General features: G+C 42.8%; 1 protein-coding gene across 1 annotated transcript in view; it reads right to left on the bottom strand.

Annotated features, from left to right (window-relative positions):
* Nucleotides 1-20,997, bottom strand: part of LOC308280773 (uncharacterized protein) — a 28,334-nt gene that overhangs the window by 2,904 nt on the left and 4,433 nt on the right. Inside the window, exons 3-12 of the mRNA XM_080755091.1 lie at nucleotides 13,552-13,609; nucleotides 12,865-13,123; nucleotides 11,812-11,889; nucleotides 10,784-10,861; nucleotides 10,147-10,182; nucleotides 9,761-10,027; nucleotides 6,614-8,438; nucleotides 3,446-3,619; nucleotides 2,221-2,394; nucleotides 1,985-2,137 (exon numbers count right to left, since the gene is read on the bottom strand). Of these exons, the coding sequence (XP_080611217.1) occupies nucleotides 1,985-2,137; nucleotides 2,221-2,394; nucleotides 3,446-3,619; nucleotides 6,614-8,438; nucleotides 9,761-10,027; nucleotides 10,147-10,182; nucleotides 10,784-10,861; nucleotides 11,812-11,889; nucleotides 12,865-13,123; nucleotides 13,552-13,575 (3,068 nt within the window). The 5' untranslated portion in view covers nucleotides 13,576-13,609. The remainder of the gene's footprint in view (nucleotides 1-1,984; nucleotides 2,138-2,220; nucleotides 2,395-3,445; nucleotides 3,620-6,613; nucleotides 8,439-9,760; nucleotides 10,028-10,146; nucleotides 10,183-10,783; nucleotides 10,862-11,811; nucleotides 11,890-12,864; nucleotides 13,124-13,551; nucleotides 13,610-20,997) is intronic.

Genomic DNA, 20,997 nt, shown 5'->3' with positions numbered 1-20,997 from the left:
CATGGTGCGTTCATGGAGTTAATGTTTACATCTGGTCACATGGTGCGTTCATGGAGTTAATGTTTACATCTGGTCACATGGTGCGTTCATGGAGTTAATGTTTACATCTGGTCACATGGTGCGTTCATGGAGTTAATGTTTACATCTGGTCACATGGTGCATTCATGGAGCCTGGAGAATAAGGTAAAAACCCTCTCAGAGGAATAAAACTAGTAAGACGCCTCAGGGTGACAAGCGGCCCTAAAGGGCGAGGTCGCACCATGTCTTGGCCGTCTGGCCAGTGATGTATATCGGACCAGTTCCCCATATATGGATATGAAGTCCTGTTGGATGGCTTAAAAATATTGATGACATCAGGGATCACCATATATGGGCATAGAGTGGTTCCCATGACATCACAACATACAATCCCTTTTATGCCCATACATGGAGATCCCTGACATCACACCACTGTGATGTCACCTGTTTATGCTCATAATTATATGGAGATCCCTGCTCTGAGTATCTGACATTACTGTGATGTCACCTGTGATGTCACAGTGATGTGTCAGGGGAACCACAGTGTCAGGCGTTAAATGTGGGCTGGAGAAGAGCCTGTTGCAGTTAGCCTGATAAGGATAAGCTTTTTATTTGATTTGAAGTGATTTTATACATTTCAGTGTTTATACGCTGAATGAAGAGCCTCTACTGTAGCAACGATCATTTGTATTTTTGAGCGGTGCAAACCGCTCCTATATTTCACCTTCGGTTTATCTAGTTAAAACATATTAGCACGGGACGATTCTTTCATTCTTCATCGATTGGCTAGTTGAGTAACTAAACATTAGAATCGACCAATCAGAAACCGTTCTACTACCGTTCGACGACATGTGTTAGCCAAACAGAACAGACCAATCAAATGCTGTGTTGTTCATGTTAATTTAGATCCGTCTTGGCCATTACACTTGCACTTGAGACCGGTTTAAAGTTCATGAAAGGTCCAGGCGTAATGGCCAGGTTGTTTCATATCCTGGACCTCTCCTAAACCTTAAACTAACAGATTGAACACCACACAGGATTCGAAACAGCAACCACGCTACATTACCCTTGCAGGCTATGATTACTGTTTTGAATCCTGTGTGTTGTTCAATCTGCCAGTTTAAAGTTTAGGAAAGATTTGTGCCGGTTTAAAGTTCAGGAAAGGTCCTTCCATCTTTCTGTCTGTCTGATCCCCTCTCCGTTCTGCCCTCTGTCTGTTTTGTTTGCCCAACCGCATATCCTGGAACTTTCTGGCGCAAATCAACCCCCACCCAAGATTCAAGACAGCGACCACGCTACATTAAACCCTGTAGTCTATGATTGCTGTTTCGAATCCTGGTTGGTGTTCGTTTTGAGCTGGTGTAAAGGTCAGGACACACGAAAACCTTATATAGTCTGAGCAGACCTCCAGACTGACATCATACACAACACAAAGAATATTGCCATGCATGCCTATCAACACTGATTCGCGCAGGCGCCCTTGCAGGAATTAGTTTGCACCGCTCACTTCGCACGGGTGCGATTTTTTATTTCACTGATAACTGTGTATTTTGGAAGGTTTTATTTCTTATTTTGCTAAACTTAGGAAATATAAAAGCTCAGTGACGGTTGCGTTGCAGGGATCAACTGGGATGAAACTGATCCTATTATTTATATTTCTACTCTGATGGAAAATCACAGGATGAACGAGGACTACTCTAGTTCATCATCCTGTGAGCTCACATATAAAGAAGGTATGATGATTGGTGTGGTGGTCTTGTACATCTAAAGAAAGGATGGATGGTCTTGTACATTGGACGTTATGGGTGAAGCCCCCTCCCACCTGGCCAGCCAGTTCAACATTGTAAGGAAACACTGCACTAACCAACATGGACACAGTCCAAGTCTACTCCCTTCAGAGTCTCCAGTTCAACATTGTAAGGAAACACTGCACTAACCAACATGGACACAGTCCAAGTATACTCACTTCAGAGTCTCCAGTGCAGCAGAGAGCTTCTTCAGACCAGAGCCTCCTAAGTGGCTGAAGTTCAAGTCCAGCTGTTTCAGATGGGAGGGGTTGAAGGTCAGAGCTGAAGCCAGAGAAGAACAGCCTTCCTCTGTGAGCCCACAGCCTGACAACCTGCAGAGAAATCCATATTTAACAAAGTGCTGTTGATGTTCAAGTAGAGATCCACACAGAGAGAAAACACACTATTTATTTACCTCAGGATCTGCAGTCTAGACTCTGCACTCTTCAGTAGAGCAGAGAGTTGCTCCACTTGTGATTCCTGCAGGCAGTTGAAACTGATGTCCAATTCTCTCAAATGGGAAAGATTAGATCTGAGAGCTGAGAGCAGGATGTCAAATCCTGTCTGTGTGATGTTACAGCCAGCAAGTCTGAAATGACACATTATAAATCTGGATGAGTTTTAGAGTAGAGACCAAAGAGATGGAAAGAGAAGGCAGGCAGGAATAATGTGAATTATACAACAGGTAGTTCTGACGAGGCAATCTGATTGGTTGAAATGGCTCTCTACCCGTGCAAATAATGAGCATCACGTTCAGAGACATAGTAGCTAAATGAGGCATTAAAAATTTTCAAATTCCTATCGAATATCTTAATTACAATAAAATGAAGTTGACATGTTTTTTTTAAAGGGCAACTGTTGTATAATCACAATATTACACTCGAGGGTCTGCCTTATCACGGTTATTTGCACTTCAGTCCTGCCTACGGAATCACCTTCGGCTCGTTCCTGCAGCAAGGATGGCGTGCAAATAACCACGATAATGCACACCCTCTCATGTAATTTTGCTTAAGTAAATCATCTTAATCAGAAACTTCCAACATGTAGCTAACCCTAGTATACCCTATGTACCCTATGCATCTAACCCTAACTGACAGGAAACAGGCAGAAGCAAGATAACAACAGATGATCTAACAAACTGACAGACGGACGGACGGACGGACGGACGTACGGACGGACGGACGTGGTAAGGTGTATCACAAGTATTAAAGTTTTACATCAGCATGGCTCTACACACTGTAATAACTGTACTGTATATTTATTTCTAGTCAGTGTGGGTTATCATGATATTAACCTTATTGACAAAATTAAACACAGAGAAGAATGATTAAAATGGGCTGGGGAACCAGCAAACCTTCCAGACTGAGTTTACACCAGTTTGACAGTCAATGATTGTTTAAGTGGACGATAATTAATATGATGATTAATGATTAATATGATTAATGATAATTCCCTAGCAGCCATGATGGATCACATGTTGTAGTTACTGTACATCACTGTGATGACACTTGGGGTTAGGGTTAGGATTCTAGTCAGTGTGGGAGAGCATCATGTCAACTTAATTAACACTCTTTTAATTATAATCAAACAACACATAATAAAACAGAACTAATCAAATGAATGATGTTATTTAATCTGACCTCAGTATCTCCAGTTCACAATGTGGACTCTTTAATCCAGCAGAGATGATCTCCACGATGGAATCCTCCATGTCGTTATAACTGACGTCCAATTCTCTCAGATGTGAAGGATTAGAGCTGAGAGCTGAAGACACAATTTCAAAGTCTGGCTTTCGGAGGTCAACACCAACAAGTCTGTAAATGTAGATTATGTAAAATCAGAGATTGTCACAACATATCAGATCAAGTTCATCAAGGAGATTAACTATGAGAATCTAGTTGTCCAGATATTAATCATTTTAAATTATTATTAATCATTACTGTATATATCATAATAACAATAGGGAACCAGAAAACATAAAAGTGAAAGACAGATAATCTGTATACTACAGTTTTTAACCCTTAAGTTCTGTTCAGATTCACTACACCTTCGTTCTGTTCGGGTCATTTTGACCCGGGGGATATTTGGTTTAAAAAAAACAACACTAATATAATTTTTTACTTAACAAATCATCATGATACATTGACTTTGACTCAATACCAATCAATTCATATGATATATATGGTAAATGTTTGCATTTCTGCTTTGCTATATCACATTAAACACTAAAAGTGCTAGGCGTTATTAATGATTTAGCTGAAATTCATGTAAAAAAACTACTTTATTTAATACTGGGCAATATTGCTCATGCTTATAGGACAAAATGAAAATCAGACAATATTTTTATGAACTTTTTTTTTTTTTTTTTCCAACATGCCCATTAATTGAATACTTGTGGTTCAAGAACAGGACATCATTCTCACATAGAGCTGAACACACATGTGAACACACATGAACGTCACATATGAATATACACTTGAACGTATACACTAGGACAGGTTTTCAAACACTTTGGTCTCAGGGCACCCCTGTAAACAACATTTTCATCCACAGCACCCCTGAATTACAGTGTTACTTTACAGCACCTTATGTTTATGTAAAATAATGTAAAATCTCCCCTAAGATACAGTACCGTCACAAGGAAAACTTCAGATAAGTGAGGGGTGAGGGTGAGGGGTGAGGAGGGGAGGGGTGAGGAGGAGAGGGGGTGAAGGGTGTGTGTGTGTGTGGGGGGGGGGGGGGTGGGTGAGGGCGATAGGAGGGGGGAGGGGGGGAGGTGACTGTGTGTCTGTGTGTCTGTGATACAGTATACATGCTTTCTTTTATTTCTGTGCATCTGGGGTGGCGGGGGGAGGGGGGGTGGGAGGGAGGTGGGGGGGGGGGGTTGGGTCGGGGTGGGGTGTTTGGAGGGGAGGGGGTAAGGGTGAGGTGAGGGGGGTTGGAGGGGGGAGGGGTGGAAGGGGTTAGGGGGTGATTGTGTATCTGTGTTTGTACATGATTCCTTGCATTTCTGTGCATTGGGGGGGGTTAAGTGTGGGGAGGGGGGGGGGGGGGGGGGTCGGAATGGGGCTTCGGAAGGGGGGTGTTAGAAGTGGGGGTGACTGTGTGTCTGTGTTTTGGCATAATACTGTGTATTTCTGTGCATCTGTGCTTCCGGGTCAAAATGACCCGAACAGCACTTAAGGTTCAAAAAATATGAGGGGGGTGTAGCATGAGTGTAGTGCAAAAATATTTTTTTTACATGTTCATCTCAGAAGAATCTTTAAGGCCAGTGAGTTTCAGGTGGAAACAATTTAAACTTCTACCTTTTTTTTCCAAATGAAAATGTAAAACGGGTCAAAATGACCCGAACAGCACTTAAGGGTTAACCTGCTATGAACTTCTTATATGAACAGTTATGTTAGTAATTCCTCATAAAAATCATAATCATCTTAACCTAGGTAATGACCAAGCAGTGTTAATGTTGTGATGTAGTTTTCATCAATCTTTTCTCTGGATTAAGAGTCTCTGCTAAATACTTACATTGTAAATGTCTAAGTCATATCATGTCATCTAAATGTTTTAGTATTTTACTATCATAAAGTCTGTGGTCTAAAGTTGATCTATTTGACAATAATGCATTTTGACGGGCTGTGATGGCATCGTAATGCCTGATTTGCTCTCTCCTCAGTGAGTTATTAATGTGTGCCTCTTCTGATTTAAAGTTATACCATGTAACTTTCTTTATAAAACAAATCTTAAAATTGTCCTAACTGTTAAATTGCTAAAGTTTTAGAACACCCTGTTATTTTCAGCTTCTGAAGCCTTCTCTTTATATGTTTTCTATGAGTTGTGAGGGGGGTAGAATTTCCCGGCAAAATGATGTCATCTCCCACATGATACACTACCGGCCAATCACAGCGCAGATCATACACCACCGGCCAATCACAGCGAGTCTTGCTGTCTCTAAAGGAAGTAGCTTCCCTCAGCAACTGTGTTTACATTGGTGAAGGAATCTTGCTTGCTACTCCCTCAATCCTGGTCTAAAAATGACGGGAGACGGCTCTACGGATGCGTATCCGTGAGGCAGAGGTGCTCGTGACGGCCGCGGTGGCCCGGCGACTCCGGCCGAAAAAAGCAATACCGCTACTGACCACTAGTTGAGCAGCTTCCACAGTACAGCTTTAAATGTGGTGGAAAATAATTATTTTACGTACATGGGAGCAACCCTACAGTAGAATTCAGGAAATATATATTTATTATTATAAATCCTGGACTTTATTGTGTCTCCTCCTCAGATGGTTATAACTGTACTGGTATTGCGTTTTAAATAAACTAGACTAAATGAATCTCATTGTTTATAAGACCATCATCTGTACACCCCTCCACTAATAGGATGGTCCATTTCTCAACTGGTCCGTTGTCACTGTGAATAGTACAGATAGTCATCAAGTAATAATATTGCTTAACCTGCCACTAATTGCAACAAAAACAAACTCAACTGATTTTGTGTTCTAAATATGTCCTGAATGAGAGGACAAAAGTCGCAAGGAATAATGCTAAAAATGCTAATGCTACACCAACCACTACACAAGGTTGCACACACTTAGCGAGCAGCAGGCACACTTAAAACCTCTTAGAAATGTTCTTTTCTAGTTTATACTCTTTGATAGGACTAGCCTTTATTTACACATTAACACAATACCACTCACTATTTGAGACCTGGTTATTATTGGATATTTAAGTATCACTCTCGTATCAATCTAGTTTTAGATGTGATGGTAGATTGATTCTCTTCTAATACATTTTCTATTCTCATGACTACTAACCGAGCCTTTCTGGTGTTCCTCACAGCTGGGATCAGGTTGAGTTTTCTCTCAGATGTTGCGTCGTATTTGTCCAGGTCCAACTCTTCCAGAACCTTCTCTGACGTCAGCAGCATGTGGGCCAGAGCAGAACACTGGCTGTCAGAGAGTTGTGTCTTTGATCTGTCTCCTGACTCCAGGTACTGTTGGATCTCCTGATGCAGTGAGTGGTCGTTCATCTCCATCAAACAATGGAGGATGTTGATATATCTGTCAGGAGAGATATCTGCATCCTCATGTTGCATCTCCTTCAGGTTGTTGATGGCTTTCTGGATTTCATCCGGACTGTGTTCTGTCTGTCCCAAAAGGCATCCTAACAGACTCTGGTTGGACTGCAGTGAGAGGCCATGGAGGAAGCGGACAAAGAGGTCCAGGTGACCATTTTTACTCTTCAGGGATTCTTCAAAGGCTCTCTTCAGGAAGTCAGACAAGGAACTGACATCATCTCCCAGGAATGTCTTCAGTACCTCTGTGTTCTTCTGTGTGTAACAGTGGAACAGGTAGACTGCAGCCAGAAACTCCTGGATGCTCAGATGAAGAAAGCAGTAGACAGTTTGGAGGAAGAACACATCATCTTCCTTGAAGAACTTTGTGCAAAAACCTAAGTTCTGCAAGTCCTTGTTCACATCAAGACCACACGCTTCCAGGTCTTTCTGGTAGAAAATGACGTTGCCTTTGTCCAGTTGGTCAAACGCCAGCCTGCCCAGCTTCAGAAGAACTTTTCCTGCATCCTTTATGATCTTCTCTTTGTCTGCCTCGTCTAATGCAGGATTCTTCATCTTCTCCCGCATAATCTCACCCATCAGGAAGCGGCAGTACATCTCAACCAGGGTTTTGGGCAGCTTGACTGTCGTCCCCATGTTCTGCACAACGGTAGAAAGGATCCAACAAAAGACTGGGATTTGACACATGGAGTGGATGAGCTTTGACTCCTTGATGTCGGAGTAGATTGAGCTGGCCTGCTTCTCATCGCTGATGTTCTTCATGAAGAACTCCTTCTTCTGTTCATCTCTGATGAAACCAAGTACTTCTGTCATCCTGTTAACATAATTCTTGGGGATCAGATTGGCTGCTACAGGTCGTGAGGTTATCCAGACGTGAGCAGAGGGGAGCAGCTCCCCCTTGATGAGGTTTGCTAGCAAAACTTCCACTGGGTGCGAGTCTGTGACCTTCATGAGACCGAAATCTGTAGCGAAATCGAGCGAAAAATTCAATTCATCGTATCCATCCAGAGTAAACATGACTTTGAAGGGGCTCTTTGTGTAGTCTCCTGACTTCTGCAATTCATTGAAGATGTCATTAAGAACATCTTCCTCAATGAATCTGGTTTCCTTGATGCATTTGTGAATCAGCTGTGCCAAACTAAAGTTTTGTCCTTTGAGCAGATTTAACTGGCGGAACTTGAGCGGGAAAATGAGGTGTGGATCTTGGGGAAAACCTTTCTTGGCCCAGTCAAACAAGAATTTGTGAAGGAGGAAAGATTTGCCAATTCCTGCACAGCCAACGGTCAGCACGGTTCTTTTGTTTCTTCCAGAAGGATCTTTGAATATTTCACTGAGTCCAATTTCTTTTCCCTCTCCTGCCTTCTTCCTCTCCATCTGTCTGACCTCATGATGTTTGTGGATGTCTGTGAAACTGATGCCTAAATTGTAGAGCACGGTGTAGATGTCTTTAAACATGACCTCAGACTTTGTGCCCAACTTTACATCTAGACATGTGTTGTACATGCTCTCTTGAAGCTGCTCTTCATAGTCAGTAATGAGAAGCCCTGATGTTTTCACCAACGGACCTGTAGTGAACAAATCAATTCCATGTTTAACAGACAGACGAGAGAGAGAGAGAGAGAGAGAGAGAGAGAGAGAGAGAGAGAGAGAGAGAGAGAGAGAGAGAGAGAGAGAGTAGGCTCCACATTATTATATATGTGTCAATCGCTTTAATCTATCCCACGATTTTACAACCCATTTTCACCCAGTGCCAATTGCCTATGAAATCCTGGGCTCTGCTCTCCCTCTGCTGCACCTGGGGAGACAACTGACCTCATGCTTCCTTCAATGCATGAGGAGTCCAAGTTGTTTCTTTTCACCTGACAGGGGGGATTTCCCCGGGATGGACGTAGCGCGTGGAAGGGACACGTTATTCCAACCAGTTCCTTTCCCCTCCATCAAGGGCCCCGGCTGGCCAGGGGGAGGCAGTATAGAGACCAGGATTACTGAATCATCTTTCTTACTAGCAACATTCATTCAGGTTCCAGCACCAGATCATGACTGCCACGCCCTCTTTTTAACATCCAGATCATGACTGCCACGCCCTCTTTTTAACATCCAGATCATGACTGCCACGCCCTCTTTTTAACATCCAGATGATGACTGCCAAACCCTCTTTTTAACATCCAGATCATGACTGTCAAACCCTCTTTTTAACATCCAGATCATGACTGTCAAACCCTCTTTTTAACATCCAGATCATGACTGTCAAACCCTCTTTTTAACATCCAGATCATGACTGTCAAACCCTCTTTTTAACATCCAGATCATGACTGCCACGCCCTCTTTTTAGCAACGGCAGTCATAGCAGAGGTATCAAGTTGTACCACTGAGGTATCAAGTTGTACCACTGAGGTATCAAGTTGTACCACTGAGGTATTGTACCACTGAGGTATCAAGTTGTACCACAGAGGGTTCAAGTTGTACCACTGAGGGTTCAGGTTGTACCACTGAGGTATCAAGTTGTACCACTGAGGGTTCAAGTTGTACCACTGAGGTATCAAGTTGTACCACTGAGGTATCAAGTTGTACCACAGAGGTATCAAGTTGTACCACTGAGGTATTGTACCACTGAGGTATCAAGTTGTACCACTGAGGTATCAAGTTGTACCACTGAGGTATCAAGTTGTACCACTGAGGGTTCAAGTTGTACCACTGCTACATGGCAGGACTCTGGAAAAAGGTCTACAGAACCCTGGTGGACTCTAGTCTGTGTGTGCATGCATGTTTTCATTTGTCTTTAGGTCTGTGTGTAATATTCATACTTTCTAATTATGCAGTCCAACAAAGCAGACATTATGAGTACACCCACCCAGAACAAAGAATCATCATCTTTTTCATTTTTTACCTGACATCTCCAATGAAGATCCCAGTAATTCCATCATAACATCGTTTTGATGCTCGAGTAGGCCTTTGAACAGGGCTTCTGCGCATGCATCGCTGCTCACACTGTCCAGGATCCTTCTCATGCGGTCTTGGTCTGTGGTCTCAGCACGGACTTTAGCGGCCAAACCAGCAGGGAACCCCCAGCTTATCAGGTCATCTACGATGTCATCCACGGTCTTGACGTTATTGACCAAAGTCCCCCGATTCTTGATGAAGAAAGCCCTTTTGTCTTTACACAAAACAAAGGATAACATACTGTAATAAATAAGATGTCTCAAGATGTTACGTTGATAGAAAAATGTGTATATATGGAATTATGGATATCTTGTGAAGAGAGTGGGTCTGTACCTGGAACAGAACGGCTGATCTTTGGTTCAGGTGGTTCTGTGGAGGAGAGAAGTGAACACCTTTATTAAAGTGTTATCATTTACATTTTCTTAAGGTCTGTGTGTAATGCAGCTCTGATCCATAGCGTTAGTGGAGTTCCCCCTAACGCTATGTTAGTCTACATCCACAACTCCTTGGCAAAACCGGAAAACCTGCTCGTCTGGTCCGAAAATAACAAAAACTGTTTAGCTCCTCACCAAACCAAAGGTTTCAGTGGACAGTTGAAAGCTTTCTGTCAGGTGGATTATTTTTCTTTTCGCCCTAGAAATGTATTCTAAGCGTGTGGGGGCCAGACTGCGTCCACTAAGTATCACATAATTTCCTGCAACCAAATGTGCGGGGGTCACATGTTTTTAAAAAGGCCACATAATTGCATATTTCGGAACTACCCGCGTATCTCACTCTGTACTTGGACTGATGTTTTGTCTACACCAAATCTCTTCATCAAAAATAGCCAATCTACAAGCTCACAATGCGTTGCAACGCGTTGAGAGCTTGTAGATCTGCTATGTTTGGCTAATATTCCCACCAGAATATGGATGCTGGGGTTCAAGTGGTTCATCAGTTCATTGAAGACATCTATTCATAGTCAGCTCACCTTTAGAGACGTCTCTACTTGTTGAAGTTGAAGCTGGCATTGGTGGGTCTTTAGCTTCATGTTGGGCTGATGTTTCAACTATTCAGAAAAGACAACACACTTGTATGAGAAATCTATTATTTTACCTGGCAGTGATTATCCTTATATTAATGGTTATTATTATATTGCATTGATTATGTTTGTGATTTAACCCTCGTAGGGTACTCGGGTCATAGGAAAATTATGTTAAAGAACTTGTTTGTCCATGAAACTTCAGCTTGGCTTATTTAAACGCAAACCCCATGAACATGTGAGGGCCAACAAAGGTGGAGGTAGTTATAATTTCTCTCTTAAACAGGGGAGAAGTGATCACCCCCTACTTGTGATATTGAATGTTTTTATGCTACTTTATATGTTGATGAATTGAATACCAAGAACCTCCAACAGAAACAAGACTGCAAGGGCTTTTTTTGGAGTGTTTCTTTTGGCAGGTTGGTTTGACTGTACTTGTGCTTTACTAATTATTATTTTATATATATATATATATATATATATATATATATATATATATATATATATATATATTTATATTGACTGTAATTGTACTGTTCTACATTTTTGCCTGATTAAAAATTCAATCAACCAATCAAAACATAGAGGTCTGAACTCTAGACATGAGGGACGTATCGTGTCGAACCTCTGGTCATTTTAATTCATTGAATCTGAATTTCCTGAGCAAAGATAATTAACTTCTAAATGTCTAAATGGTCTGGGCTGACGGCTCCAACATGCTTGTGTTAAACCCTCTAACCTTATTAAACTGGACCTCAGTTTGCTCTGTACTTGGAGTGGACTGATGTTTTGTCTAGTCTACACCAAATCTCTTTGTCAAAAATAGCCAATCTACAAGCTCACAATGCAACGCGTTGCAACGCGCTGTGAGCTTGTAGATCTGCTATGTTTGGATAATATTCCCACCAGAATATGGATGCTGGGGTTCAAGTGGTTCATCAGTTCATTGAAGACATCTATTCATAGAGTCAGCTCACCTTTAGAGACGTCTCTACTTGGTGAAGTTGAAGCTGGCATCGGTGGGTCTTTAGCTTCATGTTGGGTTGATGTTTCAACTATTGTGTCAGAAAAGACTTGTATAAGAAACCTACTATGGCTGAATGGATATGAATGGATTGCACAATAGCGCCCTCCATCAGAGTCATAGTTTTACTGAGGTAGGGTTAAGGTAGTTTTACTGGGTTAGGGTTAGTTTTACTGGGTTAGGGTTAAGGTAGTTTTACTGAGGTAGGGTTAAGGTAGTTTTACTGGGTTAGGGTTAAGGTAGTTTTACTGGGTTAGGGTTAAGGTAGTTTTACTGGGTTAGGGTTAAGGTAGTTTTACTGGGTTAGGGTTAAGGTAGTTTTACTGAGGTAGGGTTAGGGTAGTTTTACTGGGTTAGGGTTAAGGTAGTTTTACTGAGGTAGGGTTAAGGTAGTTTTACTGGGTTAGGGTTAAGGTAGTTTTACTGAGGTAGGGTTAAGGTAGTTTTACTGGGTTAGGGTTAAGGTAGTTTTACTGGGTTAGGGTTAAGGTAGTTTTACTGGGTTAGGGTTAAGGTAGTTTTACTGGGTTAGGGTTAAGGTAGTTTTACTGGGTTAGGGTTAAGGTAGTTTTACTGGGTTAGGGTTAAGGTAGTTTTACTGGGTTAGGGTTAAGGTAGTTTTACTGAGGTAGGGTTAGGGTAGTTTTACTGGGTTAGGGTTAAGGTAGTTTTACTGGGTTAGGGTTAAGGTAGTTTTACTGGGTTAGGGTTAAGGTAGTTTTACTGGGTTAGGGTTAAGGTAGTTTTACTGGGTTAGGGTTAAGGTAGACAGGTAGTTTTACTGGGTTAGGGTTAAGGTAGTTTTACTGAGGTAGGGTTAAGGTAGTTTTACTGGGTTAGGGTTAAGGTAGTTTTACTGAGGTAGGGTTAAGGTAGTTTTACTGGGTTAGGGTTAAGGTTTAAGTACCGTCAGACTAATGGTTCGTCGGAACGACACCCTTTCTGGTCTCCAACTACAATATAGTGTAATTATGTTTCAATCTATTGTTAACTTGTCTCCTCCTACCTTGGTTGTCCAGTAGATCATTCCTGTGGATGTTGTTCAGAATGATCGCTATGATCTTCTGAGCTTCATCACTGGAGTAGCTCCGCACCATCAGACAAGCAATGGTCCTCCTGTCCTCCTCCTTTCTCTTTGGGATTGGAGCGAGGCCTTCAAGGACCTCGGGGAGTCGCAGATGAAACTTGAAGCCCTCAAACTCAAAATCTTTGAGCTTATCGAGAGTTTTCAAGATGCGTTCCTCAAGTGGCCCCAAGGTTGAGGCCTGGTACAAACAGAGGATGATAACATCTCAGCTTCATTCTCTTCATGTTTTGGTTGTGAAGACACTGAACACAAGCTTAACCATACTTTATATACATTAATAGTATATAGTATACACTTTAATGTACAATTATACATGCACTGTTTCTAAAACATATTTGGATTCATTATATAGGCAAATGTAGGTCAGGTGGAATTAGGAGGTTTAATACTTTTCATTGGTTCAATAGGCCTAATTGTAAAATATAAATACTAAATAGTAAAGGGTGTTCAATAGCACTGATTTATATTTAAAAAAGAACTATTGAAATAGCTGGTCTCTGACAGTTATGATGTACATATCTGGTCCTAACTCTTACAGTGAATGTCTACCATGTATTTAAACATAAACTCTGGTCTTCAGTTAGTGTGGTGTGTAAATAAACATACCTTGCATGTTAGGAGGTTCCCCATCTTTATGTCTTCCTTGCTGCTTCTTCTGATGGTTCTGGTGAAAGATGACAACAACAACATTGATATTTAAAAATCCATCTACAGTTGGTCTGGTCAGGGCAGAAAAACCCTCTGTTGATTTGTGCTAAAGCCAAGGTAGCTGTGCACTAATATCAGGCCACATTTCACTTTCATACCAGAGCTTAAATCAACATGTAAATATGACATGTCTCACTGTGACGCGTTGTGAGCTTAGCTTGTAGATCGGCTTTTGTGGAACAGGCTTTACAAATCAATACATAAACAAGTTCTATGTGAATGAATAGCATAATGTTTAAACTGTGGACTGAATCCTCCAAGTCCAAGACAACAGGTTATGAAGGATTGCAGTGGTACTGCAGTGTAATTATGATGAAGACAACAGGTTATGTCAATTCAGGCTGAGTGTCAGGCTAGTGTAATTATGATGGACATAAAAGAATAGTTCTCCAGTATTTATTTATAACAGGACAATTTACAACAAAACATAGAACAATACTGTATGTTTATAAATGTATTGTAACCCTTATTGATGATTACATCTCCAAACTGGCTTGGGAACGTCTCGGTATACCCCCTGAGGGAGTGGAGGAAGTTGCTCAGGATAAGGAAATCTGGATGTCTCAGTTGGAACTGTTACCCCCGCGACCCGATTCCGGATCCATCCATCTTGGTTGAAGATGGATGGATGGATGGATGGATGGATTGATGATGTTTGAACACTTTAGACTTTTGCACAGTGTAATATGTACAGTCATGTAAGGTACAGTATAAGCCAGGTCTGATGTCAATTACACTTCACCTTGTTGTCCAAACACCACACACACACACACACACACACACACACACACACACACACACACACACACACACACACACACACACACACACACACCATCATCATCATCATCGGCGATCACTCGAAACGAGTATGATTGTCCTCCTGTCGGTGGGTCTGGTCATCTGTGGGTCCTCAGGTGGCTGTAGAGGCCAATCCTTGATCCACAGTCTCTATTGCAGTGGGTGCATATGTGAGTGGTTGACATGGTGGTGGTGGTGGTGGTGGTGGCTTGTGGAGCTGCTTGGGTTGCGATTCTCTCCTTTCTCTGTTGCCTCTTTGTTTCTGCGGCACTGTGGAGGTCCTTCTCGACCTGTGCCGTGCCGTCATGAACCATCTTGCTCCACTTTCCTCTCTGGAGAGCAGCCTCCTCCCAGTTCTTGAGGTTGAAACGACAATTTCTCAGGTGGATTTTGATGTTGTCCTTGAACCTCTTTTTCTGCCCACCTTGGGTGCGTTTTCCTTCCTTCAGCTGGCCGTACAGCATTTGCTTCGGAAGGCGGTAGTTAGGCATGCGGATTACATGGCCTGTCCACCGTAGCTGGTGGCGAACGATGGTTGCAGCGATGGTGGGGATGTTGGCTTCCTTCAGAACACTGATATTGGTTCGCCTATCTTCCCAAGAGACCCTGAGAATCTTACGGAGACATCGTTGGTGGTACTGCTCCAGGGCCTTCAGGTGTCTGCTGTAGGTGGTCCAGCTATCAGCCCCATAGAGCAGAGTGGGCAGAACTACAGCTTGGTAGACAAGCAGCTTGGTGTTGTTCTGAATGTCCCGGTTTTCAAACACTCTCCTCCTCAGCCTAGCAAAAGCTGCGCTGGCACACCCTATGCGGTGGTGAATTTCGGCATCAATGACAGCTCTTGTGGAGAGAAGACTGCCAAGATACGCAAATTGATCCACATTTTCTAGAACGTTGTTCTCCACATTAATTGTGGGGGTCTGAGAGGGGGTGTCAGGAGCTGGTTGGTACAAGATCTGAGTCTTCTTGATATTAATGTCAAGTCCCAGGAGACGATAGGCTCTGGCAAAAGCATCCAAGATGTTCTGGAGGTCCGCTTCAGAATGAGCAACTAGGGCGTTATCGTCTGCGTATTGGAGCTCCATGATGGAGGATGTGAGCACCTTGCTTTTTGCCTTGAACCGGTTGAGGTTGAAGAGCCCCCCGTCAGTCCTGTAGATAAGCTTGACTCCCTCAGGTAGGTTGTGGCTGGTGAGGTGGAGGATGGCTGAGATGTAGATGGCGAAAAGGGTTGGTGCGATAATGCAGCCCTGTTTGACACCAGTGTCGACTTTGAAAGGAGCCGTTTCCGAGCCGCCATTGCCAACTACAGTTGCGGTCATATCATCATGCAGCAAACGCAAGATCTTCAGATACTTTTCAGGGCATCCGATCTTGGAGAGTGCACACCAGAGGGCAGTTCTGTTCACGGAGTCAAAGGCCTTTGTGAGGTCGATGAATGCCATATACAGTGGTAGGTGTTGTTCCCGACATTTTTCTTGCAGTTGACGTGCTGTAAAAATCATGTCCGAGGTTCCCCTGGCAGGACGAAAGCCGCACTGGGTCTCTGGGAGGATGTCTTCTGACAGTGGCAGCAGCCGGTTGGCCAGTATACGGGCCAGTACTTTGCCTGTTGTGGACAGGAGGGAGATGCCTCTGTAGTTGCCACATTCCGCCTTATCTCCCTTCTTGAATATTGTGACAATCAGGGCGTCCCTGAGTTCAGAAGGGATTTCTTCCTTGTCCCAGATCTTATAAAGCAAGCTATGGATGTGGCAATGGAGTTTCGGTCCACCTTGCTTAAGTATCTCTGCTGGTATCCCATCTGTTCCGGAGGCTTTGTTGTTACCGAGTTTCCTGATGGCATCCAGAACCTCATTTTCAGATGGGGTGGCTTCTAAATGCTCCATAATAGGACGCTGAGGGATTTGGTTGATGGTTTCGAGCTCAACTGAGGTGTTCCGATTCAGGAGCTCTTGGAAGTGCTCTTGCCATCTAGCACTGATTCCTGCACCATCCTTCAGCAGGGTATGTCCATCTTTGGAGCGGAGGGGGTTTAGACCACGATAGCTGGGCCCATAAACAGCCTTGGTGGCATTGAAGAAGCCCCTGGTGTCACCAGAGTCAGCAAGCCTCTGGATTTCCAGGGCCTTCTCCATCCACCATTTGTTCTTCAGCTCCCGTACCCTACTCTGGACAAGAACCTTAGCCTTGGAATGGGCCTGCCTTTTGGCCCTGCAGCTGGTGTCATTCTGCCAAGCATGAAAGGCTGTCCATTTGGCATCTATAAGATCTTGTATATCGACATCGTTTTCATCAAACCAGTCTTGATGTTTCTTGGTCTTATAGCCAACGGTGTCCTTGCTGGTCTCCAGGAGTATGGTCTTTAGGGCTGCCCAGTGTTCTTCCACACCCTCTGGGTGTTCTTCAGGGAGTCTCTCAAGCAGAGTGTCTTGAAGATGTTGCACCTTCCTGATGTCTCCCAAGCTGTCAATGTTAAATTTGGGACGTATCAGTTTCCTCTGTGTCCTCCTTTTCTGCCGCAGCTCGATATTCATGGTGGACCGGATGAGGCGGTGGTCTGTCCAGCAGTTGTCCGTGCAGATCATGGCCCTTGTGATGTTGACGTCTTTGCGATCTCTGGCCCTGACAATGACATAGTCTATGAGATGCCAGCGCTTCGATCGGGGGTGCATCCAGGAGGTTTTAAAACGGTTTCTCTGGCGGAAACAGGTGTTGGTTATCACTAGCTCATGTTCAGCACACTTTGAAAGAAGGAGGAGTCCGTTGGAGTTGACATTACCAACACCCTCCTTGCCTATAGTGCCTTTCCAGAGCATGTGATCCTTGCCAACCCTGGCATTGAAGTCACCGAGTAACAGGATCTTGTCCTCTTTCGGGATGCTCGATAGGACCTGGTCTAGGGTTGCATAGAAGGTCTCCTTATCTTCATCTTGTGAGTCCAGGGTTGGTGCATAGGCACTCACAGCCGTGGCCATCTGGTCGTTTGATAGCCTCAGGCGTAGGGTCATGAGTCGCTCATTGATTCCTACAGGTGATTCGGAGAGTTGGGAGATTAGCCGGTTCTTGATGGCAAAACCCACTCCGTGGATTCTGGGTTCATCAGCCGATTTTCCCTTCCAGAAGAAGGTGTATCCACCTTTCTCCTCCTTCAGTTGCCCCTCCTCGGCCAGGTGGGTTTCAGACAGGGCGGCGATGTCGATCTTACACCTTTTCAGCTCCCTGGCAATGATTGCAGATCTTCTTTCAGGACGATCACTGGAGGCACTGTCCATGAGTGTTCGCACGTTCCATGCTCCAATATGCATTGTTTTTCTGTATTTTCGACCGCAATAAGGTGAACCCACTGGACGCGGTAATCCAGTCAGGTTATAAGAGGCAGGCTATTTTTAGGGCACCTTTTCTAGCCCCTTCCCCATACGGGGTGAGCAGAGTGGATCCTTAATAGGGCTGCTCAGACATGAGTGCTGCTGCCGAAATGCTCTCTCTGCCTCGGTCCGAGAGCACAGCGACGGAGTCAAGCACCCACCGCCTATGTGCCAGTGCATGGCTAGAAGCTCCCAGACTTCACTGTCCTGCTCCCGTCACCATTTCCTGAACGCCATAGGACTTGGGGGGGGTTGGGTTATGGTGGGTCCTTCAGGAGAACGCCTGTGCATGGTATCTTTTAAAGTGGGGAGACTGGTGCACAGACAGCCACCACACTGTCCTTGGCAAGGAAAAGACCAGGATCCAATGGCATGGAGACCAAGACAATTGGGGGCCAATCCTTGCTGCAGCCTTCTTCCGCCTTTGTGGCCGTTGTGGAGCTTCTCTGCTACCATCATCCGCCCACTCCGCCGTTGAAGGTCTTCTTCAGATCGCTCTTCGTCTGGAACCTCGCCCTCGACCTTACCGCCATGGGTGACCCTACCAGGGGCTTACGCCCCCGACGGCATCGCTCTTAGGTTCATTGGAACACGCAAGGCTCTCCACCACGACAAGGTGGCGATCCATGGAGAACCCACACACACACACACACACACACACACACACACACACACACACACACACACACACACACACACACAAACATTTATAAAATACAAAATGCTATATGTGTTGCTATTCTGGTGTTAATTGACTGGCTACTGTTCATGACATTCCTGGTTTCCTGGGATCTGCTAATGAACACTGATTTACAAGTCATTTTTATTCAGCAAGAACAAAATAGACAACCAGCACAATCACACACACACAAAAATAAACAAACGGTCTTTGCGATATTCGGCGAGGAGGCTCTATATGGTTTATGATAGTCAGTCACTCATATTTGATAAAGCCTGTTTCTGGTGAAAATGTAACTTATTCGGCGACAGTAACATTAGTGTTTTCTCACCATCAGTTGATTCTTCATATCCATATGAGTCAAACTGCTGAGATCATTTTTTTAATGTTTGGAACACAGTTCTTATATGACGCCATATAGAAGGATGTTTTATACAACATAATATAACAATACTTACTCTACATGGATCACTAGAAGGATGTTTTATACAACATAATATAACAATACTCTACATGGATCACTAGAAGAATGTTTTATACAACATAATATAACAATACTCTACATGGATCACTAGAAGGATGTTTTATACAACATAATATAACAATACTCTACATGGATCACTAGAAGGATGTTTTATACAACATAATATAACAATACTCTACATGGATCACTAGAAGAATGTTTTATACAATATAATTAAGTGTGCCTGCTATGCAATAGCAGAACACTTATTGTAATCCGCCATACTTAAGTAAGTCGGTAATGTTCTTGCAAATTTCGGCACGTAATAAGTGCTGCACGATTTACGCCACCGCCGCAATATATACATCAAAACATGCGGCTCGACCGGGAATGGTGTGCTATTACTTTTCTAAGAGAAAAGTTGTATCGTTTAATTGATATTAATTTATTAGTGAATTAATTTTACCCATTGACTTATAATGGGAATCGCAAAAACTCACATTCAATATTTTTTTTCTCACAAACCATAGGGGCTACAGTTTCAAAACTTGGAGAGGAGATTTATAATGATATCAAGGATTAAATAAAAAATAATTTCGTCAGTTGGCCTCATGGTGGCGCTATAACAGTCCACTTTACCTTTCGGCCTGTAACTCTTGAACCGTGGGTTGGAAAATAAAAATTCCTTTTTCCCTGGATTCCTTGGGTCATGCCGCATCTCCTCATATAGGCCACGCCCATTTGCGTCAGGATAGATTTTCCGCCATTTTGAATTTTCTTCAAAACACACTTTTTGCTCCTTTTCCTACATATTTTCTCCAAATGTCACAAAAATCGATACACACGATCTATGGACTCATGCGATAAACATATTTAAACTATATTTTGATAGTCTATACCGTTCTTCCGTAACAGGGTTCCAAAGTTAGCGGGAGGAGCCCGTTTTGTAAGAAGTAGCCATAAATCACAAACGAAACATCCAGTCAACACCAAATTTTAACCACAAGTGGGGGGCGCTATAAGCATTTCCACTTCGACCCATAGGGGGCACCACAAACGCGCAAAACGTAACCGCTAATGCTAATGCTAACAAATGCTAATGCTAACACATGCTAATGCTAACAAATGCTAATGCTAACAAATATGCTAATGTTAACACATACAAGGTTGCACACACTTAGCGAGCTGCAGGAACACTTAAAATTTCTTAGAAATTTTATTTTCTAGTATAACAATACTCTACATGGATCACTTGAAGAATGTTTTATACAACATAATATAACAATACTCTACATGGATCAATAGAAGGATGTTTTATACAACATAATATAACAATACTCTACATGGATCACTAGAAGGATGTTTTATACAACATAATATAACAATACTCTACAGTCTACATGGATCACTAGAAGGATGTTGTATACAACATAATATAACAATACTCTACATGGATCACTAGAAGGATGTTTTATACAACATAATATAACAATACTCTACATGGATCACTAGAAGGATGTTTTATACAACATAATATATCAATACTCTACATGGATCACTAGAAGAATGTTTTATACAACATAATATAACAATACTCTACATGGATCACTAGAAGAATGTTTTATACAACATAATATAACAATACTCTACATGGATCACTAGAAGAATGTTTTATACAACATAATATATCAATACTCTACATGGATCACTAGAAGAATGTTTTATACAACATAATATATCAATACTATACATGGATCACTAGAAGGATGTTTTATACAACATAATATAACAATACTCTACATGGATCACTAGAAGGATGTTTTACGAGTCACTCCTTGGCTGTTGGTTAAGATGGAGGCTGTAGTTTCAGTGCAGAGACACAGAGAGACGTCTCCACCAGGCTGTTGGTTTAAAGGTTTAAGATGGAGTCTCCACCAGGCTGTTGGTTTAAAGGTTTAAGATGGAGTCTCCACCAGGCTGTTGGTTTAAAGGGTTAAGATGGAGTCTCCACCAGGCTGTTGGTTTAAAGGGTT

Source organism: Nannobrachium achirus (genome assembly GCF_963921795.1).
Source record: "Nannobrachium achirus genome assembly, contig: SCAFFOLD_272, whole genome shotgun sequence".
Classification (NCBI taxonomy): Eukaryota; Metazoa; Chordata; class Actinopteri; order Myctophiformes; family Myctophidae; genus Nannobrachium; species Nannobrachium achirus.
The sequence above is the reverse complement of the archived record's forward strand: the minus strand, read 5'-3'. Positions and strand labels throughout refer to the sequence as shown.